The sequence below is a fragment of the Stegodyphus dumicola genome, chromosome 9 (genome assembly GCF_044657685.1).
Source record: "Stegodyphus dumicola isolate Sdum_Otavi_A_Nest chromosome 9, ASM4465768v1".
Lineage (NCBI taxonomy): Eukaryota > Metazoa > Arthropoda > Arachnida > Araneae > Eresidae > Stegodyphus > Stegodyphus dumicola.
In genome coordinates, this window is record NC_140776.1 from 121,717,080 (window position 1) to 121,742,143 (window position 25,064).

The 25,064-nt window shown below is 32.1% G+C and overlaps 1 protein-coding gene across 2 annotated transcripts in view; it reads left to right on the forward strand.

The window, feature by feature from the left end:
* Positions 1 to 501: 501 nt before the first annotated feature.
* The window catches only part of LOC118183191 (mitogen-activated protein kinase kinase kinase 20-like), a 123,256-nt gene continuing 98,693 nt past the window's right edge, over positions 502 to 25,064 (forward strand). The window contains exons 1-5 of one of the 2 annotated variants that reach the window (XM_085824032.1): positions 502 to 815; positions 13,016 to 13,228; positions 19,555 to 19,642; positions 22,959 to 23,063; positions 23,797 to 23,862. In XM_085824032.1, the coding sequence (XP_085680158.1) occupies positions 13,019 to 13,228; positions 19,555 to 19,642; positions 22,959 to 23,063; positions 23,797 to 23,862 (469 nt within the window). In that variant the 5' untranslated portion in view covers positions 502 to 815; positions 13,016 to 13,018. Of the gene's footprint in view, positions 816 to 13,015; positions 13,229 to 19,554; positions 19,643 to 22,958; positions 23,064 to 23,796; positions 23,863 to 25,064 lie in introns of those variants that run through there. The other variant, XM_085824033.1, reaches the window with a different exon arrangement.

Here is a 25,064-nt window from a genome sequence, read left to right on the forward strand (position 1 = left end):
TTGAAACATTCCATTTGAAGGACTATTTTCTGTTCTATCCGATGGTACAAACCAGAAAATGGTAAGATTCTTAGTTTGTTCTCTAAATAAAGATACATGTAAAAAATTGTTTCAACAGAGAGGGGGAAAATCGAATTTTTTTTTGGGGGGGGAGAAGACCGTAAAGGAAAAATAGCTTCACCACATTCTCATGCTTAAATTATCAACCAGAGAAATTGATTAAAGATTAATGATAAACTTTTGAGTATAGCGATAAACGCTACGAGCTGAGAACCTATAATAATAAGTAATAGAAAAGATGGAATTTTTTTTTGATACTCTTATGCCGGGCTGTCGCTGTAAAGCACGCGACGTTGCCGGCTCTATGACCAAGTATCCCAACAGGGCACAAGACGTTGAGCAGTCCGGACAGGCGGCGAGGAAGCGTCGGAAATAGGAAAAGGAAAGTAACCAGCGTCACAAGAAGAGAAGAAAACCAAGAAAGCAGCGCGCATGGAGAGGCTGAAGACGAGTGGGTGTCTGGTAGTGTTGTATCATGATAAGTGGGTGGTTAAGACATGAGAATAAGTCTGAGAAAAGTTTTATTATCTAAATCAGATATCATAAGATATAACATACATTAAAAATACAAAACACATAAATAAAAGATGGAATTCAATATTTACTTTCCCTTTTAGATCTTCTGCTTGATCCTGTGCTGCCATCTGGTATCTCTGCTATAAATCAATCTTACGTGATGGATCACGTGATCATTGAAGGAATAGTGTCTTTCCCGCATGCGGAAATGATGATTTCATAATCGACAACAAAACAAAGTAAGATATTAAATTGAAGTTCATGGTGTTCTGCACAAATTATACTTTTATTTTCATGATATAAATATCTTTAGTTTTCTGTGAGAAACTAATGCAGCCTAATTTTCTGTTTGCATTAGGCTTAATACCCATTTTTTAAATATAAAACTTTAAATGCTACATATATATTTGTGTAATTTGCTATGTATGCATTCAAGGCACATATTTCATCATATAAATGCTATTTAAATATTGCTTTTCATATCAAGTGTTTGAGGTGTTCTATTCCTACCAAACTTAAATAGCAATTTAAAATGACTTGCCATTCACATTTCACAGAAGAATTTAAGCTATGATTGTTCTTTCTTAAATAATATTCGATTTTCAGAAAATGAAATTATTTAGGAAACGAAAGTAATATTTTAAAAATAAACGTTGCGATTTTAGTGCAAAGCACAAATTGCGTGCTGAATATTTCAATTTAAAGGATTCATTTGTATTCTAATAAAATTAATTAAAGATAGTGTTGAAATTCTGTATTTTATTTTTCCCTTTCATTCGTGAAGTAAAATGCATTGTTTTTTTATATGATTGATTTAAGTAATGACAGATATGTTAAGTAGTTAACAAGAATACGTTATGAATTTAGTAATTGAATGGCAAAAATTATAAGAAATGCAATAATGTTAATATTACCTTTTGCATGAAAGAAGAGTGCATATTTACAAAGCTTTATTTTAATCTGCAGTATTCTTTGATCTGTTATGTATGAAACACATGAAGAATGAAAGGGAAAAAAATTGAGGAAAATCCATTTAAGGAACTTATGTAGTTGAAATAACGTCCACCAAAACTAACAGTATTCAGTAATTTTTAACTTTTTGGCTACTAAGAGGTTTTTAGAACTAGAAACATTTTCATTTATATGAAAAGAATGTGTGTATCATTCAAAATTACAAATCTTTTATACCTAACCTTAGTAAAAAATTTGCATGCAGAATTTTTTTTTCCTCCCAAATTCATTTAGAATTTTACTACTATCCATTTCCTGTGTGTTCTTTTGTTATTAAGTTTGGTTTGTATGTTTGTTCACAAGTCTAACCTTGTGCCATCAGGTAATTATTTTGAATTTTTAATATAATTATTTCTTATATTTTTGATTTTATATCAGATTTAAATAAAATTGGAAATTTACAAAAATATCTGGTTAAAATAAATGGATTAAGCAATAACAGATGTTAGTTCTTGGCTCAAATGAATCAACATAAAATCAATTACATTCAAATAATAATAATAACAACAGCAAAATTTATGTAAATTATCAAAAGTAATTCATTTAAATAATAATTTTGACATTCCCAACTGATAATTTACATGCAAAAAGTTAATATATGGCATCATATTTATAACTAAATAATTCCGAAATAACATCAGTTAGATCAGTGATTATGTCACTTTTCTATTTGACAGTGAACTTGTGAAGACTTGTGTTTGTGTGACACAGTGATTTAGATTTCAATCTTATCGAAGATTAATCCAAAATTCTATTTAAATAATTTTGGGGTTAATCTTTGGATTATGGTAACTTGACGATTTTTTGGCGAAAATTTGGCGACCAACTCTGCTACAGCAACCCTCTATTTTTTTTCACCGCCATTTTGTCTTCACGAAGTAAAGACATGTTTCTTTTCTTTTTATTTACTGAACACTTTTTCCAACAATCTGCTATCCGAATTACAGTTATGCTGGAAATTTTATGGAACAAAACTGCTTAATCATGACAAATATTAACTGCAAAATTGGGAAAAAGTGCAGAATCGTAAAATCGCACATACACATAAACCATGTACAATCGTTTTTCAAAATCGCACATACACATAAACCATGTACACGTCGACTTATTTTTAGTTAAAAAAAAATCCCAGAATTGCACAAAAATGGCATTGCACACACTCTTAACTTTATCCATCTACACTGCTATTTTCTCATAAATTACAAAAATTTGCACGGAAATGCAGGAAAATTTTGTGAATCTTTAAACTCGGTAAAAAGCACATATATGAAATTACCTGATCGCGAAAAAGTATATACCCTTTCCAAGGATGAACATTTCCACGTATAAAATAAATAAAATATCCAAAAACTTTTACCTCTAAATTATCTATTATATTATAAACGTCACCAACGAATTCATACCGCAAACATTAAAAATGGTTACAAATACTTAGTGTCAAATATTTAAATTATTTCCATGCACGTTTACTTCAACTGAAACATATACCAAATTCCTACAAACATAAAATTCACAAAATAACTATTATTTAATTAAAATAGTATAACTAAACCATGTACACGTCGACGTATTTTTACTTAAAAAAACGTCCCAGAATTGCACAAAAATGGCATTGCGCACACTCTTCACTGTATCCATGTACACTGCTTTTTTCTCATAAATTAGAAAAATTTCACGAAAATGCATGAAAATTTTGTGAATCTTTAAATCCGGTAAAAAGGACACATACGAAATTACCTGATCGCAAAAAAGTATATACCCTTTCCAAGGATGAACATTTGCACGTATAAAATAAATAAAATATCCAAAAACTTTTACCTCTAAATTATCTATTATAAACGTCACCAACAAATTCATAATGCAAACATTAAAAATAGTTGCAAATACTTAAATTATTGCCATGCATGTTTACTTCCACTGAAACGCATACCAAATTCCTACAAACATATAATTCACAAAATAACTATCATTTAATTAAAATATAATTAAATTAAAAAACACTACTTAAAATAAGCACATACGTTAAATTAATAAAAATTAGCTTACTTTAAACTAAATCCTAATTATACTTTACTTTAAACTAAATCCTAATTACTTTAAACTAAATCATTGCTAATAACAATTTTCCAATAATACCATATTACTTTATTTACTCCTTACATTTAGAACAATGCATAAAAATAATATCCTCAAATAATTAAAAGTACTAACTTACCTAATCTTCTTCAGAATCTTGATTAAATAAAGATAAACTTTATAAAATATAAATAAGATAACTTTTAAAGATAAACTTTTCTTATTTCCTCCGCTAAATAAAAAGCAATCGTATGTGCGCCTGTTTCAGGATCTTTAAAATCATACTTATAGTTCACAGCAAGATGTTGAAAACCTTCGTCCTCCAGACTTAATGAAACTTAATTGCAATCTTTACTTCTATCTCGCACAACCTTAAAAAAACACTTATTACTACCCCTTTCAATCCCACTAAATACCCATTTCGAATTCACTTTAGATAGGCCATGTGATCCAAAAATTAACCAACACTGTTTTACACAATACAGAATAAAGCTAAATACAAAATTTCCAGATATTTTCCAGATTTCCCCCCCTTTTCCGATTAAAGAACTGTAATTCGTCCATTAATGTCACATGACATATCTCATGATCTCTCATTTCCCTCACACAAAATAATGCATAATCGAAACTGAGTACTTCTCACATTATTCCCAAAGTCCTAGGTAGTAACCTTTATTGCCTCCAAAATGTCGCCAAACTACCTGTTACCATATTTCAAAGATTAGCCAATTTTGGATTTAATAGAAGTCTGCAAGAATGGTATGTTTTTAAGAGTTGATCACAATACGATTTTATGATTGACAGGCTCATCTTGGATATGTATAGTTTGATTTTCTATTTAAATCTCATGAAGTAATAAAATGGTGGTTTGTCATGAACAAATGACTGAAATGTCAGAAAATTTTACCTTGGTAGAATTGCTTGACAGGTTCATCAAGTTTTTAAACAAAGTTAAGTTTAAAAAAAGTGAAAGGTGCCAAACATAACTGTTATTAGGATAATATTTTATTAATTTTTGGTTTGATATCCGAGCAGACTAAATGTTATTGTTATTTGTGTTGGTAATTTGGCAGAATCATGGAATATATGTGTTCAATCTGCTCAAAGCACCTGATAGGAGAGATCTCATTTTGAGATGATAAATAACAGTAAATTTATATACAACACTCTTATTCATTGCTTTTATTATATATTTTAATTTCTAAAATTAAAAACGAATAATAAGTCAGTTGTCAGTTACCTACCTTGCTCTGATGTACACACTTGTACAAAATTAAGAGAATCAGCAAATTATGTCTTACAAAAAGTGTTGAATCAAAGGTACTAATTATGCTGCCAAAGAATTATGCATACACTTGCATGTCTACATAGCTGTGATTGTTAGGGAGTAAAATCACACGAGGTGTTTTTGGCAATTTGTGTTCTTGTGTTCCTTCATGATATTTGCCATGTTTCTTGCAAGAGTTGGGTAAATTTTATAAAGTTAAAATGAATAGCCACAAGTGTATGCATGATGGAATGAGACGGAGAATTGTCGGTAGATTGGAGGTAGGCCAAATCACAAACAGTGGCTACAGAGCTCAATGTAACATCTTCCATCATCTTCAATGTGTGGAAACAGTTTCAGGACACTGGATCCATATGGAGAAGACCTGGACAAGATTGACTAAGATCCACAATGATGAGGACTGCTATTTGGCACATTCAGCGTGGTGACGCAGAACTGGATTTTTGTGTCACACGAGACCATATTTTGGATTTGCACAGACAACTTTATGACAAAGACTACCAGCTTATGAAGCAGATGTAATAAATTCCTGCAAAAAGTCCAATTCAATAAGCTTTATCATGAATAAAGTTTATAAGTATAGTTGAAGTTTCAATTAAACCAGCTATTTTTTGAGCAAAGTAAGAATATATTTTTTTCCTTCTTGTGTGTGGCCGTAATATTTTGGGCTATGTTAAAAAAAAAAGAGTACTCAAAGTTAAGTTCTACAAGAGTTTAAGTTTAGACGCCTACTTAAATTTAAAACTATTTTCTATTGTTGCTGGGAAAATCAAAGCAATAAAGAATTTATCAAAAGGGAAAATAATAAAAGAAATATTTAACAGATTATTTGCAATATTATGGAGCATGATGTTACAGATATTTTATTCCAGAGCTGATGTTGACAGCTTATTGAAGTTGACTTAGGTCAAAGGTTTTTCAGAGAGAGTGTTATGATTTAGCTAATAAGCTGGAATCAGATGCATTGTTAACACAAAGCAACACACACACATGCATGCATGCACGCACACACACTTATATAATATGTAATAAGATGATAAGAAGAATAACTGCAGTGGACTGGCGATAGTTCTATGTGTTGTAATAACTTGGAGAGGCTTTATTGCATAGTTAGAAGGTGATGCTTGAAGACAGATGTAGCCATATTTGAACACATAATTTTAGTCCTTGACAACTTAATTCTTAGGAAAAATATTCTTTTCCATTACACATCATTATTATGGGTACGTTATGCTTTCCCACAATTTTATACATGTTACATTTTTTAGATAAATGGACAATAGCTAGCAGAGACTAAGCAATACATGTAAACAGCAGTTAGTGAAATAGAAAAATGGGGGTCTAGCAAAGCACTAGATAAACAGTAAATTATTGTTTCAATCTGATTGACAGAGATTTCATCATATTGCAAGCATGATTATATAAACAGACTAATTTTGAAAGATGTAGATGTACTTTAGAAAATGTAAAAACTATTTTAGAGAAGAGAAGTACTCTAATTAAAAAAGGAATTAAAGGGCTATTGCCAATTTAAAGCATAATTTAGTTACATATTTATCTTTCATATAAATATGTATATGTGTGCGTGTGTGCATGCAATATAACTGTAATATCTGAATGATTGGGCGATAACTGCAATGGATTGCAGACTGTGGCATTGTAACAACTTGGAAAAAAGCTTTTTAGATGATGAATGATGGATAGCAGTTAAGCCACAACATAGCAGATCGAGGCAAAGTTGGAAAGTGTGTGAGGCAAAGTCAGAAGCATGGGACAGTCAAAAGGTATCTTGATCTGTGATTGGATGAGAAATGTGTGCATTACTGGATTATTAAAGATGGGAGAATTACATAAGAAAGCATGAAAGCATGAATTTGGAAAGGATGCATTTTAGATTCTTATATTATGAACTACAGTCAAAAGTCTTTAATCTGGACTCGTCGGGACTTCGGCGATTCCGGATTATCGATTTTTCTGGATTATAGATCATCAGTTTAAATCTGGTAAGATGGCATGCAGAAATTATAAAATTAAAAATATGAAACCGTAATTTATAAAATAATGAGCAATTATGATTTAAAGGGTATCAAAATTTACAAAAAAAGAAGCTTAATATTTATTTGTTTACTTTATTAAACATTTCTTTCAATGCGCGCATGCGTAAAGCATACATTACGCATAGCCGAAATTAGAAAATTGCAACCAGAAAACTATTTGATTTGTATTCGTGATATTTATAATGACGAGGAATTTGATTTAAATCATATCAAAGACGGAGTACATCGAGATAAAATACTACATTTAGTAAGGAATTATAAGCCGAATAAAATAAAAACATCTGCCCTGAAGATAACGATAGTGCTGACAGATCAACTTCCAGTTCATTGCGCGCTGTGACGTTCCCCCCCCCCACGCGCAGAGCAGCGTGAAATTGATAAACAGATTTCGGAATGGCTAGATAAACAAAGGATATGTCTTTATCCATTTTTTGTAGCAATTCCACTTTTTGTTTGATGGACATCGAAACATACTTTCATTTTGTAGATCCTTTGGGAGCTCCAGCATCGGAAATTCTATTTGACATAATCGAAAGTTCAAGCTTACTTTTATAAAATTGCTCTTACAGTCTGCAAAAATAATAAGCCGGATCCAATTCGAAGATTAAGGAACAACACAATCATCAACATTAACTGAAATAGATAATTAGATCATTTTAGCTTATACCGTCCGTTATACATTAAACGTGCACGCGAAAACGTATTCTGCGCTTCCGCAGACGCATATGCGCAGTCGTAAAGGTCTTGCGCGCACGCGTAAACGCCTATGCGCATGCGCAGAAAGATTTTAGTTTTGAGGTCCGGATTATGGGTGTCCGAATTAACGACTTTTGACTGTATTACTATTTTTAGGACAAAAAGGGACAGCCAGATTAAGATGAGGAATAAAAGGGATTGTTTCCAAATTAAAGTTAGTAGTTTGCTTTCATATTTTATATCTTGTATATATATATATACAGGGTGATTCAGAATTCATCATCAATATTTTGTGGGGAGGTAGGGAATAGGAAAAGAAGGAGATTTCACATAGGAATGCATGGACACATATGCCATGTAGTAGGGCAAAATGATCCCAGTTCAATGATGAAAAGAACAGATAAAAAGGAAGTAGTAAGGGAAAAAAAAAACATTTATTATCTTACATGTAACATTTCTTTGCATCGGTTTTAAAGACTTACAAGAGATGCTCGAAGTGCTGACCATGTACTAGAATGCATGACTCACAACGGCGCTGCATGGACAACCGGACCTTCTGGAATATGCCTTACATTTCCATGCATATCTGCAAGTTCATTCCATGTATACCGGTTTATGTTACTTCTGCAAAGTCACCTAGTCGACTGGCTGCACACGTCAAACAGCTGTGCTTACCTATGGAAGTTGTGTACACATAGCGTCCTCTACACCACCATGCATTCGTCTGCACCCATACTTTCCTATGTGAAATCTCCATTCTTTTCCTATTCCCTACCTTCCCACCAAATATTGATGATGAATTCTGAATCACCCTGTATATATCTTGTATATAATAAGCTGGCAAACTTGTTGCATGGTAAGTGCATAAAGAAAAAGAAACTTGCAGGAATGAGTGAATTTAATTATTTCTTTATTATTCATGGTTGACACACATTTTTTTAATTAAGCCAACATAAATTAAATAGTGCAGTCCTACCATTTTCACAAAGAACATTTTCAATTAGTACCAATAAACTTCAGAAATATATTTTTGAAGCCAGCAGGCAGCAACAAGTTGCAAGAATGAAGTGGAAAGCAAAAAGCTATGCATTCAGAAGAAAGCATGTGTGTGTGTGTGTGGGGAGGGGGAGAGTAAAAAGGTTTGGTTCTCAAATGAAATCTTATTCAATGATTAGATAAAAGGTATCTGCATTGTAGCATTACATATAGTAGTATGATGCAGATTAATTTTGAAATGATGCAGTTTAGATTGATATATTATAAACAGTTATTAATTTTAGGACAGAAAATTTAAATACCCAAATTAAAATGAAGGGTTAGAGTAGACTGAAGGGTGTCCCTTGTATTATTCCAAAGTTGCTGTTTCATTTACCGCCAAGTTGAGTACAGTACAAAGTTCAAGATTAGGAATGATCTAAAATCTGGACCTCAAAGCAATTACCAACATTTTTTATTTATTTAGTGTGTGTGTGTGCTTTATGCATGTATATTTGACTAACCCCCTGTGCATGTGGAGATTCTTAATTTCGCTTCGGCACTAAATAAAATACCTCATTATTGAAGAATCAACCATTTTAGCATAAATTTGTTTGATTAATAATTTGGCCACATAGTTGCATATCTGCTTGGCATACATCTCAAACCGAAACATTCTACACAAATACATTGCTGATTTGACACCTACTCGTACTTTATACCCCTAACGACAACCTGGCGAATCATTATTTATTATACAGTCAAAAATCGTTAATTCGGACACCCATAATTCGGAATGATCTATAATCCGGACCTCAAAGCTAAAAACTTTCTGCGCATGCGGCGCGTTGACACATGCGCACAGGCGTTTACGCGTGCACATAAGACCTCTTACGACTGCGAATTTGCGTGTGCGCAAGCGCGGAATACGTTTTCGCGTGCGCGTTTTATGTATAATGTACGGTGTAAGCTAAAATTATCTAATTATCTATTTCAGTTAATGTTGATGATTGCGTTGTTTTTTAATTTTCGAATTGGATCCGGCTTATTATTTTTTGCAGACTGTAAGAGCAACACTATAAAAGTAAACTTGAACTTTCGATTATGTCAAATAGAATTTTTGATTCTGGAGCTCCCAAAGGATCGTACAAAACGAAAGTATGTTTCGATGTCCATCAAACAAAAAGTGGAATTGCTGCAAAAAATGGATAAAGACATGAAGAATGTGACAGAGAGGTTAGTGAAAACGAAAAAATTTCGATTGACAAGTTAGTCGGTATTCTCGGCGCAGCAATTAACGGGACTTGAACAGCGGAACTTTGTAAGTGAACAAAAAATTATATCTGTTTTATAGAATTAAAGAGAAAGTATTATCACATAAAACGAAGCAACTTACATTGAAAGAAATGTTTAATAAAGTAAACAAATAAATATTAAGCTTTTTTTTTGTAAATTTTGATACCCTTTAGATCATAATTGTTCTTTATTTCATAAATTACGGTTTCATATTTTTAATTTTAGAATTTCTGCATGCCATCTTACGCGATTTAAACTGATCTATAATCCGGAATCGGCGAAGTCCCGACGAGTCCGGATTAACGACTTTTGACTGTATTTTGCTTTTATCACCGCATGTTTATCAACGCGTGACAATTTGAGTAATGACTCATATAGCGACGCATGAGCATTTTTTTTTTTTTTAATATTACCAATTGAATAACAACCTTTTATGTTGACATTACGCTTGGCGATGATTACAGATAATGTGCTAAAAAATGTTGACAGGAAAAATTTAAGAAACATTTCTTACCATATGCTAAAAATAAATTTTGTTAATGATACTCATAGGCCAAAAGATTACATTTAGTGCTATTTGAATTAAGAATAACTGGTTTTTTATTCACCAGTACCAGAGCTTGTATGGCCGCACTGAGCGGCAGAATTTAGGGAAGACAAAAGGAGGCACTTGGTAGCTTGAATTTAAGACATGCAGAGACTGCATCAGGCGATAAGATTTCTAGCGTGGGCCCTCAATAAACCTTAAGTATATGTGGGAATTTATTTATTTAGGACTCTGATAAGTCTTAAGCACGTGCAAGGAATAGGCGTTAGTATAATAAATAACTAATACAAATCAGGCTTAATTGTCTCAGTGCATGATAGAAGCAAGATAAAATTTAGCGGATCAACTTTTCTTTAGTTGCCAATCCCATGATACATAGTTAAATATGTATAATGGATGATAGTTAAATTTTATGATCACAGCCGTGATTCTGAAGGTTTTGCAGATATCGCAAATTCTCTAATTAATGGATTTTGTAAAGAAACGTGGAGAAGCGGTTATATATGAAGATGATATAAAAGAAGTTTTTCATTGTGATGACAGTGCTTCTCAATCATCAGCCAATTAAAAAATGGTGAAATCTGTAGCATGGTTCTAGATCCAGAAAATACTGCTACCAGTAGTGAAGAAAGACAGATACTGAAAGTGGAAAAAATTTCAATTGACAAGTTAGTTGGAGTTCTAGACGCAGCAATTACAGGATTTCAACAATGGAACTGTGTAACTGAACAAGAAATTTTGGTTTAATCCTAGTGTATGGTATACACGGGATTTGATGGCATTATTATGAGCTGTGAATGCGATGTTTATGAAGAGCAGTAAACAGGTGATTTTGGTGTGGGCAATTTTTAAAATCGCACCAAGGTGGTACCGTATACTAGGATTTTACTGAAATTCTGTCTGTTTATAGAATTAAAGAGAAAGTATTAGCACGAAAAACGAAACAACTGGAAAGAAATGTTTAATAAATAAAAAAATATTAAGCTTTTTTTCTAAATTTTGATACCCTTTAGATCATAAATGCTTCGTTATTTCATAAATCATGATTTCATATTTTTAATTTTATTATTTCTACACGCCACCTTACTAAATTTAAACTGATTGTCTAATATCCAGAAAAACCACAAATACGGTATTGCGGAAATCCCGACGAGTCTGAATCTCGGACTTTGTACTGTAGTTGAATGTTATGGAAACCCTATTATGACGTAATCGGTTGCGTGATTGCAGTAAATTTTGAGTTATGGGAAAAGATTTGTAAGGGCTTGTGGTGTGTGTTGGTTAGGAAGTACATTGTTTATTTTGTGGTTTAGACAGTAGAATGGCTGAAAGTGCTAAAAATAATTTGAAGTTTCTGTATGATTTGGAACGAAACGGGAAATGAGCATTAATTGAGTAGTGTGTAAATGAAGGTTTACTTAGAAGCCATCATAAGCGTCCTGTTTGTAGGAAGGAAATGCACATGGTTGAACATCGAAGAATACTGGCATTATGGAGCATATTTTTTACTCTTATTTTTGTGAATTTATGTGGTGTTGCAAATATACAGATTCTAGTTCAGATAATTTAAAAAAGTTTTTGGATGCTGTTAAGAAATTTTGTTTGACTGAAGAAAGGGAAATTTCTAAATAAGGTAAGTTGGTATTCCCTTTGTGTAATGCTAAGATGAATTTTTTAAAGTCATTTGATTGCTTGATTTAAAATGTTTATTGAGATTATATATGTTTTGTTGGCTGCTTCGTTGACTTTTTAAGTGAATATAGATCGATGTGTACATGGACAAAGTCAAGGGAGTGCACAATGCCAAGTTTGTGCAATTCTCTGAGGTTTTTTTAAGTGAAAATAGGTCGATGTGTACATGGATACCGAGTTTGTGCAACTCTTTGACTTGTTATTTTGTCTTTGTGTAGTGGCAATTCAACAATCGCCATTACACAAAGACAAAATAACAAGTCAAAGAATTGCATAAACTCGGTGTCCATGTGCAGCCAAAAATCGCCAATTCTCGCCAAGGGGCACTGTAAATATAATTTTCCAAATGAAGAATAAGAGGTGCTGTTGCCAATTAAAATCAGTAGTTTGCTTTACATACTTTTATCTTCTATATATAAGCATTATATATATATATATATATACATATAACATAAAAGTATGTAACGAATCACATTTTTGAAGCATATTAATAAACTTTTACAAAGCTTTAATTCATTTTCCCTTGATGAGTTCTGAATTAAAGTTTCAATAAAGGGAGATTAATTTTCATATTTTTATTATTTATATAGTTTTTCTTTTTGCATTTTTAGTTTTCAAGTTTGTAATATTATGATCATTTTTATTTTGAAATGTTTTGATTTTATGTTTAACCCCTTTACAAGGATGCAATTATTAATATTGTTGAGGAATCCCTTGCTTTGACTCCAATTTACTTTTAACTTTAGATGCTTTTAACTTTAGATTATATATACGTTGAGGTAATGAAAATAATTTCTTTAGATCATGGCTGAAGATTCTGGAGGGAGTACTGTTGGGTCTTGCTCAGAAGAAACTTCATCAGATATAACTAGTCCTTTTGTTGAAGTGAATTTTAATGATATCGAATTTTATGAAAGATGTGGTGGAGGAGCATTTGGCTGTGTCTATAGAGCACTTTGGAAGTCTCAGAACAAAATTGTTGCAGTTAAGAAACTACTGGTCTTGGAAAAAGAGGTATGTCTATATTTTTATTGTCTTTTCATATTTTGTTGTTATAAAAGTATCTCTATGTTTTTTTTTCTTTTAAAAAATCATATTTTTATTATATTCAGACACAGACGCTAACCAACGAGCTCCAGCAAAAGATTTTTCAACGTCAACAGGGTTGCCATACAACACACAATGTGCGCCAAAAACCAGCACAGAACACATATCACCAGATTGGGTGAAATTAGGGCGTATATCAGAGTTGTACCAAAATCACAATAATACATTTCAACAACTAGTTTCAAAAAGCATTGTACATGGTCATTTCAAGAAGCTTGGACAGGTAAACAGCTATAGTGTGTAGTACCTCACATTTTGACAGAAATGGCTGGTTGAATTTCACTTTGTGATGGTTTTTTAAAACAAAAATGAAGAAACTTTTTCCTTAAAGGACATCATTAGGAATAAGAAGTGGATCCTTTATGACAGTGTTAGAAGTTGAACGAACCTCCTTCATTGACCTTTGAATGTAAAGGTCGTCTGAAGAAAGTAATGCTGTCTGTTTAGCTGGATTATGAAGACAATTTGTTATGAATTGTTGCCACCTAATCAGACTATTAATGTTAATGAATATTGTTCTCAACTATCAGTTCTGAAGGCATAAATTGATCAAAGCATTTGAACATGACAAGTCATAATTTTTTTAAAAAAATCCATCATGATAGTACTACACTTCTCATTTTAATTAATGCTCCACAGATACTTATTGAGTGCATTTGAGATTCTTAGATTAAGGAAGTTCAATTCTGTCAGTGTCATCAAGCAATACATTGAAAATTTCGTTTCTGGTTAATCTAAAGAATTCATCAAGAGAGAAATTTCTTAATTGACAGAAAAATGGCAAAAATGCATTGGGCCCATGGAGTATATATTGTTCGTTACAGATTTGAACTGTTTCTTTATACGTAATAAAAATTATATTTTAAAAACTACAAAATTCTGTGGAAATTTAATATCAATTTCGTAAATCTAGGGAAAATTAATGGTTTGGGAGCTTTTGAAAAGGTTTTACCTGTAATTAATAGATGCCATAAAGTTGAATTATTTAATTTATGCCATGATACAAGTGGTGTATTTTTTTTTTTTTTTTTCTAATAATGAGAGATGACTGATAGAGAGGTGCTAAAAACGAAAATACAAATGGATAGTTTTAGCAGTTATGTGAACTTTTATTGACCTTCCAGACATATAAGGAAGGAATATTCATTGATAATGCCATTCAAATCAGTATCATTAAATACAAATGGTCTTCTGGATCATGGCACATCATCCAACAGTTCTTCACCAGAGTGTAATTTAGGGGACTGCTTACAAGCAACTTATTGCTGCATTGTTCCTAAATACATTGCTTATTTTTCACCTTTAAAAGTCTTTATGCTAAGCTGAGGGATGGCACTAGGCATTTTGCCACACTGCACAATCTAACCAGGTCCTAAATTGTGTTGCCTGGTACCTTCTTAAATTCTAAAAATTTTGCCATCTCTAAATTTGCTGCTTGGTGCATTTCTGAATGCTAAAAAGTTTCTGCTGCCTTAGACGGCCATACCAGTTGCACTGGCTTTAGCACCAGCCCTGGCCAAGATTTTACTCTAGAGTGAACTGTTTTGAAAAGCAACTAAAATGCTTTTCCTGAAAAGACAAAAACCAAACTGAACTGTTGAATTTCCAGAATAGTAAGGCTTTCTTCCGAACTGTCTGATACATGCATTCATGTTACATATGCATTCTCAGTCATATTAACTCTTTTAGCTGACACTTCTGAAATGGAACAGATTATTTTGGATACTAGAGATTTCTTTCTTGAAAACTTAGTGGTTTAATACTTTTATTATAGTATTTATTTAATGCTTTTATTATCTTCTTAAATATATTTTTTATAAAAGGGAATTTACTATTTTAAGCTTAATTGTACTTGCATTTCCATATATCTTACTTACTATAAAAGTATTTTGTTACTTTCTGATTATTCACTGAGAAGTTATGAACTCATAGGCGACTCTCGAGGGCTTTCACCAGCTTGTTGATGATTTTGGACAGAAATATTCTTTATGCATCTTTACATTTAATGATGCATTCACTGCATATTATTTTAATTTTTCTTTTTCCATACAAGACATGCACACTTAATTTTTCAATTGTTATTCTTCCCGTGTATACAATTATATGTTTTCACTAAAAATATGTCTGAGAATTGCATAAACTTGATTTTGTATGCAGCTTCAGTATCACAAACAGCCTCAGCACAAAATTCCTAAAATTAGAAGGAAAAAAAGAGGTACATGATGCCATTAAGTGAGCCACATTACACTGTGTATGGAGAGAAAGTTAAATCTGAAATTTCACCAGAGATAAGGAACATTGTAATATGTAATCCATCAATGTGCTAAAATGCTGAAATTTTGTTAGGAGGGATCATAATCTGCAGTCACATTCTCAAAAATTTCTAGAGAAGGGGAAAGCCATCTGGGGGATGCTATTCACATACCTGGGTTATTACGTAAGTACTTTTTGGTGATATCATGGGTTGGCACTAGTAATTTTTGACTACATGAAGCATTGCATCATCAATACTTTTTCATGGTATTCTAGTGGGAGGAGGATGTAGATGTTGGTTATCAGAAAGATAACTAACATTTTAAACAAATGTAGTTGTGTGATATTATGAAACATACTTAAAATTTTCATTTATATTAACCCCTTAGCACTAATTAAAACAAACCAATGTAATAATTTTATTTTAAACTGAAGTTTATTAAAATTTGAATAATTTTTAATTTGAAAATAAGTATGTAAGTTTTTATTTTAATAGACAAAATGTGTAGTAGTTTAGCATCCTTGATAAATTAGATAAATCCTTAATAAATGATAAAATTTAGTAACACATATTTTAAAATCAACTGAGTCACACTCAAGCATCAGCAAATCCATTCATTGCCAATGCCGTAGTGTCACTTGTTCATGTTCAATGGGATTCATTTTGAAGGAAGTGCTATATAAAGTGGCTCACATTTGTTTTGGCACATTTTGTATTTTTCAACTTTATTTGCAAATATCCATTATTAGATATTAGAGAAATGACTTTCTTTTTCTTCACTATACTGTTGATTTTTTTTAAACTTGCTTTTTTGAAAAAAGTTCTTAGAAATATTTTTGGTTAAAAAAATAATAATTACAAAAAAGTTTATTTAAAAAGTTCAAACTGAACTCACATAAGTGTTTAGATATTTTGAACAAACAGTTCATATTTAATAGAAACATTAAAATAATGGGATTTTCAGTATTTCATTGGCTATTTATTAACTAAAATTACACTTTTCATTCACTTTGGCATGGATTTAAAGAATGTTTTTGTGTAATAATATTCTGTTCCCTTCCATTCCTCTGTCTCTGAATTGCTTTTGCTTTCTAAGTTTTCTTCACTTTCTTTCCAAGTTCACATCATTTTCTTTAAAAACTAAATTTTTCATCCTAGAGGCAACTAAGTATCCTTAAATCATTATTCCTTCACCTTCATGATTAACAGAAGACATAGCTTTTTCAAATTTAGTTCTTCATTTGTCTTTCACCTCACAACATTTCCTACATTGAATGGTAATATATTAAATTTGGTACTTACGTATTAACGCAACCAGGCCAAAATTCGCATAAATTGCCAAATTTGGCAACCCTACTTACGGCAACCCTATGTGTTATACGTAGTTTTGTAAAAAGAACATGTGGAGATTCACACAATTTTCCTGCATTTTCGTGCAAATTTTTGTAATTTATGAGAAAATAGCAGTGTACATGGATAAAGTCAAGAGTGTGCGCAATGCCATTTTTGTGCAATTCTGGGATGTGTTTTTTAAGTAAAAATAAGTCAATGTGTACATGGTAATTGTGAATACGGTTTTCAATCAGTGCTAAAAGCAATAGCCAAAAGATTTCCGCCGAAAAAATAATTCTGCAACTTACTCAAATTCGAAATCGGAAGGGTTTAATTGCTATTTTACGAGGGCCATCCAGAAAGTAGATAACGTTTCCGTCTGTGTCCACTAGGGGCGGGGCTAGCGCGGCCATCTTGGGGTCAGAGCGTTGCGCAGCTCAGTCTGCATCTAGCCGTGCTAGTGAGAGGTTCGTGCTGTGCTCCGTTCAGATACTGTGACGGTTTGAAATGTCTGCGTTAATTGAAAATCCCGCGAGGTGCGCTCAGTAATAAGGTTTCTGACTGCAAAAAACTGTAAACCGATAGAAATCTATCGGCAGCTTCGTGAAGTGTATGGGGACAACATTATCACTGAAGGTGGAGTGCGTCAGTGGGTCATAAGATTTCAAAATGGCCGAACCAATGTTCACGACGAAGATCGAAGTGGGAGACCCAGCATAGTGACCGCCGAACTTCTCGAAAAAGTCGATGCTAAAGTCCGTGAAAATCGAAATTTCACAATAACGGAACTTTCTTTGAGTTTTCCACAAATTTCGCGAAGTTTGTTGCACGAAATCATCAGCGAAAAGCTTGGTTACCACAAGTTTTGTGCAAGATGGATTCCAAAAATCTTGACAGAGGACCACAAAAATCAGCGAATGGCTGCAGCGTTGAACTTTTTGGACGCTTACCATAAGGATGGTGACTCTTTACTCGATCGCATCGTTACTGGTGACGAAACATGGGTGAAACATGTGAACTGTGAAACGAAATTGCAATCAATGCAGTGGGGGCACACAAGTTCTCCCCAAAAACCCAAGAAATGCATGCAAACAATGTCGGCAAGGAAGATGATGGCGACTGTTTTTTGGGACAGAAAAGGTGTAATTTTGGTGGACTTCCTGGAAAGAGGCACTACAATAAACTCTCAAAGGTATTGCCAAACTCTCCAAAAACTCAGAAGAGCAATTCAAAACAAGCGCAGAGGAATGTTGAGTTCTAAGATCTTGTTGATTCACGACAACGCCCGGCCCCACACGGCAAATGTCACTCGTAAAGTTCTTGAATCTTTTAAGTGGGAGTTGTTTCCTCATCCGCCGTACAGTCCCGACCTGGCACCGAGCGACTTCCACCTATTCCCAGCAATGAAGAAGTGGCTGGCTATGCAGCATTTTGATGACGACGCACAGCTGCAAGAAGAGGTAACGAAGTGGTTGAAGGCGCAGGCAGCCGAATTTTTCGACGAAGGAATTTCCAAGCTCATACATCGCTACGATAAATGCCTTAATTTGTATGGTGACTATGTAGAAAAGTAGTATTTGAGTGTGGCTTTCATCTGTATATAATAAAATTTGTTTCCTATACTTTGTTTATTTTTTTATTCCAAAACGTAATCTACTTTCTGGATAGCCCTCGTATATTTTAAAACAAAATAATATAAAAAGCTGTATTAAAAATTATCTGTAATTAATAAATGTACATTTTCTTTCTGTTCATACTTTTTTACTCAAACTTACAAATAGTGCCAACCTGGTTGCGATAATACGCAAGTACCTTAAATTTTGACTTACCAGCAAATATGGTATTGTTTCAATGGTATAAATCTTTTCATACCACAATTTTTTTTTGGTGGCAGATATATTTTCTTTGTTATCTTGTTACAAAGAATTTCCTTCTTGCTGATCCCCACTGTAGCATTTAATAGCTTTAATAACTATTCTGACTGTTTCACTGTTAACTTTTACTGTAAACCGTTCTTCTCAATTCACTATAAATTTTAGAGTACTGATTTTGTGGTTTTGTTTGAGTTATCCTAGGATAAATCGTCTGTTGCTTCATCTTTTTGGATATTTTGAATACTTTGATTATCTTTAAAATAATGTATAGTAGTATTTCCAACAGAACTTGTTAATTTGTAGCATCTTGCCATGTTCATTTCAGATATTGAAACGTTAATATATTTTACTGAACAAATAAGTCCCGTTCCAAGCATAGATGATAATTCTTGTGATGTAGTTTCATTTAAAACAAAAATTTATGACAGGAGATATCATTTGCCAAAACATCTTAACAAAATTTTTGAGTGTCTGAATTCTTATGCGAGTAACAACAATAACACTTTTTGAATAAATTGTTTTATTACTAGGAATATTTTGATGATGTTTATTTTATAACAAGTCTGGCTTAAAATAGATATAATAAAAGAGAAAAATAATTCATTAGAAAAGAATTTGAAGTCCAAAGTTTATATTTAGTGCAAATCAATTTTAAACATATACTGTATATGGCAAGGGGTTTATATACAGAGGCTGTCCATATTTAAATCTAAATGAATTAATAAATAAGTAATTTCCTGATAATATTAACTAAAAAAATTATTCATTTTCAGGCTCAAGTTCTTAGTCTGCTGAGCCATAAAAATATCATCAAGTTTTTTGGAGCTGTCACAATATCTCCAAACTACTGCATTATTACAGGTAAATTTGCTACAAATTTTAATGCAAAACAAATTAAGAATGTTACCAAGCTAATAAATGTAAGTGATATTTAATTATTATTAACTGATATGTAACTAGTAAGCCACTCATTCTCCAACAAATTGAACGATACATCAGATTAAAATGAACAGCCACTGTCTTAGCCAATGTTTACCTCTTGTTTACAGACCACAAGGATCTGTCTCGATAAAATTTTTTGATGTGTTAATGTTGTTGTTAACTTGTGGAGTGCAGGGAGAGAACTTAACTTTTTTGACTGCTCAATATTGATGTTAACACGTCGAGCACATAAAGAGAAGTAAAATTTTTTGACTATTCAATGATTTTTCTCAGATTGTTTTTGATTATTCTTATTGTTGAAAACATTATTTGTAAACATAAATATTGATCAACTGAATGCACAGTACTGGAAACAGTAACTAAAATAAACAATACCTGTAACTGCATTACTTGGAAATTGAATCATTCGCATGATTTTCTTCTTTTGATTTTTGGACTATAAAATTAGCTGAAAAAGCTGAAAATATGTGAAAAAATACTGTAATAATAAAAGATTTTCAAACTCTTTTTGTAACATCCTAGACTCCTAGCCATCTATTACTGAATCTTTGATGATTTAGCTTAATTTACCCCTATCTTTACCTGTATCTCTAAGTCGCTAAAAATATATTCCAAAGTGTTCCATTCAGGGAGCCCCTGGGCGAAAATTGGTATTGGCCAGCAAGGCAAAATTTCAATACGGTTGCTACACAAAACCAAAATAACAATTCAAAGAATTGCACAAACTTAACTATTATTCGATTTATTTTCACTTAAAAAAAATCAGAGAATTGCACAAACTCAGCACTGTGCACTCCATTGACTTTGTCCATGTACAGTTTGATCTATTTTCACTTAAAAAGATAAGGAGACTGATGACATCATATAATGTTAAAACAAAGTTACTCATCACCAAAATTGAACAAAATTTGTAGCCAATCGAAGCTTAATAAACTGCATTTTAAATCACGCAATGAAATAACGTTAAAAAGGAAATATGTGTTATTGCATATACGTACTACAAAAAGGAAATATCAACTTACCATATTTAGAAATATCTGTGTCTTCAGTCTGTGGCATACGAAATTCCGTAACAGCATCCAAAAACTTTCCAAAATTGTCTGAACTAGAATATGGATACTGCTGTCAACACCTAAATTCACAAAAATAAGAATAAAAAATATCCTCCGTAGTGCAGGACTGTCAGTAGCATATCTTGCATGAATTTTTCTTGTGACAAACCCATTCAGAGCCATCTGAACAATCTTTACATTCAACCATACGCATTTCCGTCGTACAAACAGGACACTTATAATGACTACTAAGTAAACCTTTATTTACACACCAGTCAATTGATGCTTTTTTCCCCTTTCATTCCAAACTGCACACATTAATCACATTGTACACATTAATTGTTTGTTCACATTAATCTCATCACATACAGCCATTTTACGGTGTACAGCAGTAAATAAGTAACGTAGTTTCTGACATCCAACACAGAAATAAGCCCTTACAGATATTTTACCATCAGTCAAATTCACCGCAATCACGCAACCAATTGCATCATAATAGGGTTTTCATAACATTCAGCTGCTCAGGTTACCATAAATGAAACAACAACTTGGTGATAATTCAAGGGGCAGCCTGAAATATAGACTAACCTCCAAGTCTTCCAAAGTGTTCTTATTCTGCAAGTATATGGTGGCATCCTAGTTTCGGAAGTAAAATCTACATCCACGGTTACTACTACTTCTGTAATCATATACTGTATCTATTTTTAAGTATTGTGTAATTTTCATATCACTTTGTTTTTAGAGTGAATATTTTATCTGGTAATGTACCAGTAAACTCTCAATTTTAATGAATCAAATAATGTTTTGTATTAAAATTACCAGCCAGCATATCTATGTCCTATCCATTGTTAAACCCTTGCATACCAATGATAGTTCTCGAATAATTTTTTTTATATGTTACTATTGATGTTAACTCATCCAGTGCATGGAGAAAACTGACCTCCTTTTTTGCTTGCTGAATGTTGATGTTAAGACCTAGAATATAGGGAGAGAACTAAAATTTTGTTGACTGCATAATGATCTCTCTCAGATTGTTTTTGAAAACTTTTATTTTCGAAAACACATGTAAACATAAACATTGCTCAGTTGAGTGCATTCATGCCCACACAAAGTTTTCTTTTCATCATTTTCCCCCCTCCTCATCTCTTTTCTGAAACATATTAACCAAGATGCTGATGTCCCTGCTAATACTGGAAAAAGTAACTGAATTTGCAATAAATAATAACTAAAATGAGTAACTCCTGTCTTCAAGATCATTCATCTCCCTCTATTTTAAAATTAGCATGAAAACAATTTGTAGAATGCAGATCATAAAATTAGATAATAATAATAATAACATGATTTTATTATTGGAAGCTTAAAATTCACAATTTTAAATGCATAAAAGTAATTTCCAAAATAAAAGTCTTAAAACATAGGATTCCATTTTAAATTGCTTAACAGATTGCTGCCATCCACAGGTTCAAAACAAAGAATAATTAAAACATTTTTATTTTCCAGTGTTTTCAAGAAATGAGTTAGTATTTCTGTGCATTAATAGGCCATATAAATAATGAATAAATGTGCCAGAATAAGCATGCTTTTAAATATGCAAAAAATTAGAAAAGCAAAAAAATTAATAAAAAATTTGGAAACTTCTTTACAATACTTTGTATAAACTTTGTGAATAAAAATACCAGAAGAGGAGGACAAAAATAAACCAAAGGTTTGAAACTTTATCTACCCAGCAGTAACAAATTTAACAGGTGAAGATATCTAGAGTGATGCCTAAGGAAAGAGATGTCTTCATGGAGGACTTTCTAAGGGAAACCGTCTCACATTCATGTTATGCATGGCAAAAACATGAAAATGAACCTTGCAGCTTAGCCTAATTGCCTAGATTTGCACACAAGGTGAACCACCAGCATTTAGCAGTCTTAACCACACTTGCAGTGGTGGGGCATCATAAATAAGGCGATTTACTTTAAATAAATAAACGTGATATCAAGACATCATTATGCATATTTAAAAAAAAATTAAATTAATGTTAACCTTATTGATTGCCGTGTGCAGAAGAATGTGGTTGATATCATTATTAATACAACAAACAATGATAGATTTTTATTTGTAAAAGATGTGCTTTTCTTAAACTGCAAAAATGTTACTATAAAGTTTTTTTTTTTTTTTTTTTTTTTTTTTTTTAGAGTATTCAGAAAATGGCTCTTTATATGCTTTTCTTGGGGAACAAGAAAACAATTCTATGTTAAGTTTTGAGCAGATTTTACGATGGAGTTCTGAAATAGCAGCTGGTAGGATTTAACTTCATTATTGCCTTAATTAATATTTTTTATGATGTAATTATTATTATCAGTTTGTATTTGAAAAGATTTTTAATTTGTAAATTATTCTGTATGATAAAAATATAAGTTTTTTTTTTTTTTTTTTTTTTTTTGTGTGTGTGTGTGTGTGTGTGTGCAGGGGATATTTTTTTAAAAATCTATTTAAAGATCTAAAGATTTTTTTTACATACAAATTAAAACAAATATATAAAAATACTTTGAATAATGTTATTACCAAGTTTGTGTCTAGTGTAATTTTTTTATTTGAAAATTTTACATCAAAGAATAGGTTTTCTGGAAGGAAACTTTTTAATGAGTTTAATCTGAAACCCTATTTGTAATAATTTACTATAATAAGCCTAGTAATATATTCATAGAGCTCATGGGCTGATAAAAGTAACTCATGGATTCGTAGAAATAAAATATGAGCCCATTCTTTGGGAAGTATGTTCTAAAATAATTTTTTTTTAATTTTATGCAAGAATTGGTATTGTGCAGGAGAAAATGGGGCATATTAACAATAGTTTATGAAATTTTGCTGAATTTTTTTAGTATTTTATTCATTGCATCGAAATAGCAGAAACCAATTGATCATCCCCCTTCCTTTTGCTTTTATTGTGAAATATGAATTAAGTCTGTAGCATTTAGAAGACAAATTTTGCCTGATAGTAAAAATTATAGTTTCTTTTTCTTTTTTTTAAAGGAATGCATTATCTTCATGAAGAAGCTCCAGTCAAAGTTATCCACCGGGATTTAAAATCTAAAAATGGTAACTATATATTTTTAATATTGCAATCATATAAAAATATAAAAAATTAATATAATTTTTTTAATTTATTTAATAAGCTGTTACTATTCGTACATAAAAATGATAGAGAATATATATGTATATCAGCATCACCACCTATAAAATTAGAGTTGATAATGTTTGAATAACACCAGCAGAACTAGTTGACAAAACTATTTACTTAGCTTCCTTAAATGAATGCTTTTACTTGCTGTTAACAGTATCTTGTACTACTTCAATGTTTCATTTCCATACATACATTCCATTACAAAATCTGCTTAGTCCAACCTTCTCTACCTGCTTTTTAAATTTTTCCAGATTTTTTTAATCACTTTATACAAACAATATATATAATTATTTATTATTCTATTCTTTTTTAATATAACAACCTTTATTTCTTCGTTAATGTAATATATGCTTATAACGAAAGTTTTCCAACAGAAAATGTTCTTAGTAAAGTTAGGGGGAAAAAAAATGAAAGCAGTACCTTTAGTGAGAGTAGTAATCACCACCCAAATCTATGATTTTCTACCAACGCTTTGGTAGTTTTTCAAAGCCTTCGGCCGAGAAACTTAGTGGCCATGAATCCAAAAACAGATCAACTTCATTTCAGTCATCTTGTGCAAAATGGAAGATAGCACCAGCAAGACGTAGCTTCAGTGTGAAAAAAGGTAGAAGTTCAAAGGAGTGATGGCTATATGGTGAGTGTGGCAAAAGATCATAGTCAAGTCCATACATAGCCGTTGAATGCACACACATGTGGTCTTGCATTATCTTGATGAAATATTACTTTTTTGCACCGGAACTCAGTTGGCCGTTTTTCCTTGACAGCAGATTCAGCATGGATTAGCATCTTGCTGTACACCTTACATTCGAGTGTTTTACCTTTTTCCAGATACTCTTTGTAGAAAATACTGCGGCAATCCCACCAGATACAAAGCATTATCCTTTTGTTTATGAAATTGCACTTTGCGATGCTGCCAATGTGCTCACCGGGGCACAGACCAACCCCTTTTTTGGCCTGTGTTTTCATCACAAGTGACAATCTGGTCCAGAATTTTTTCCTTGCGTTGATATTCAAGCAGATTAGTGCGGGCTTGAATACGTCTGTCCTTGTCTGCTTGAGTCAGCTCATGCGGTACCCAGCGACTGTACATGTACATCAAGTTTGCGTGATACTTAGT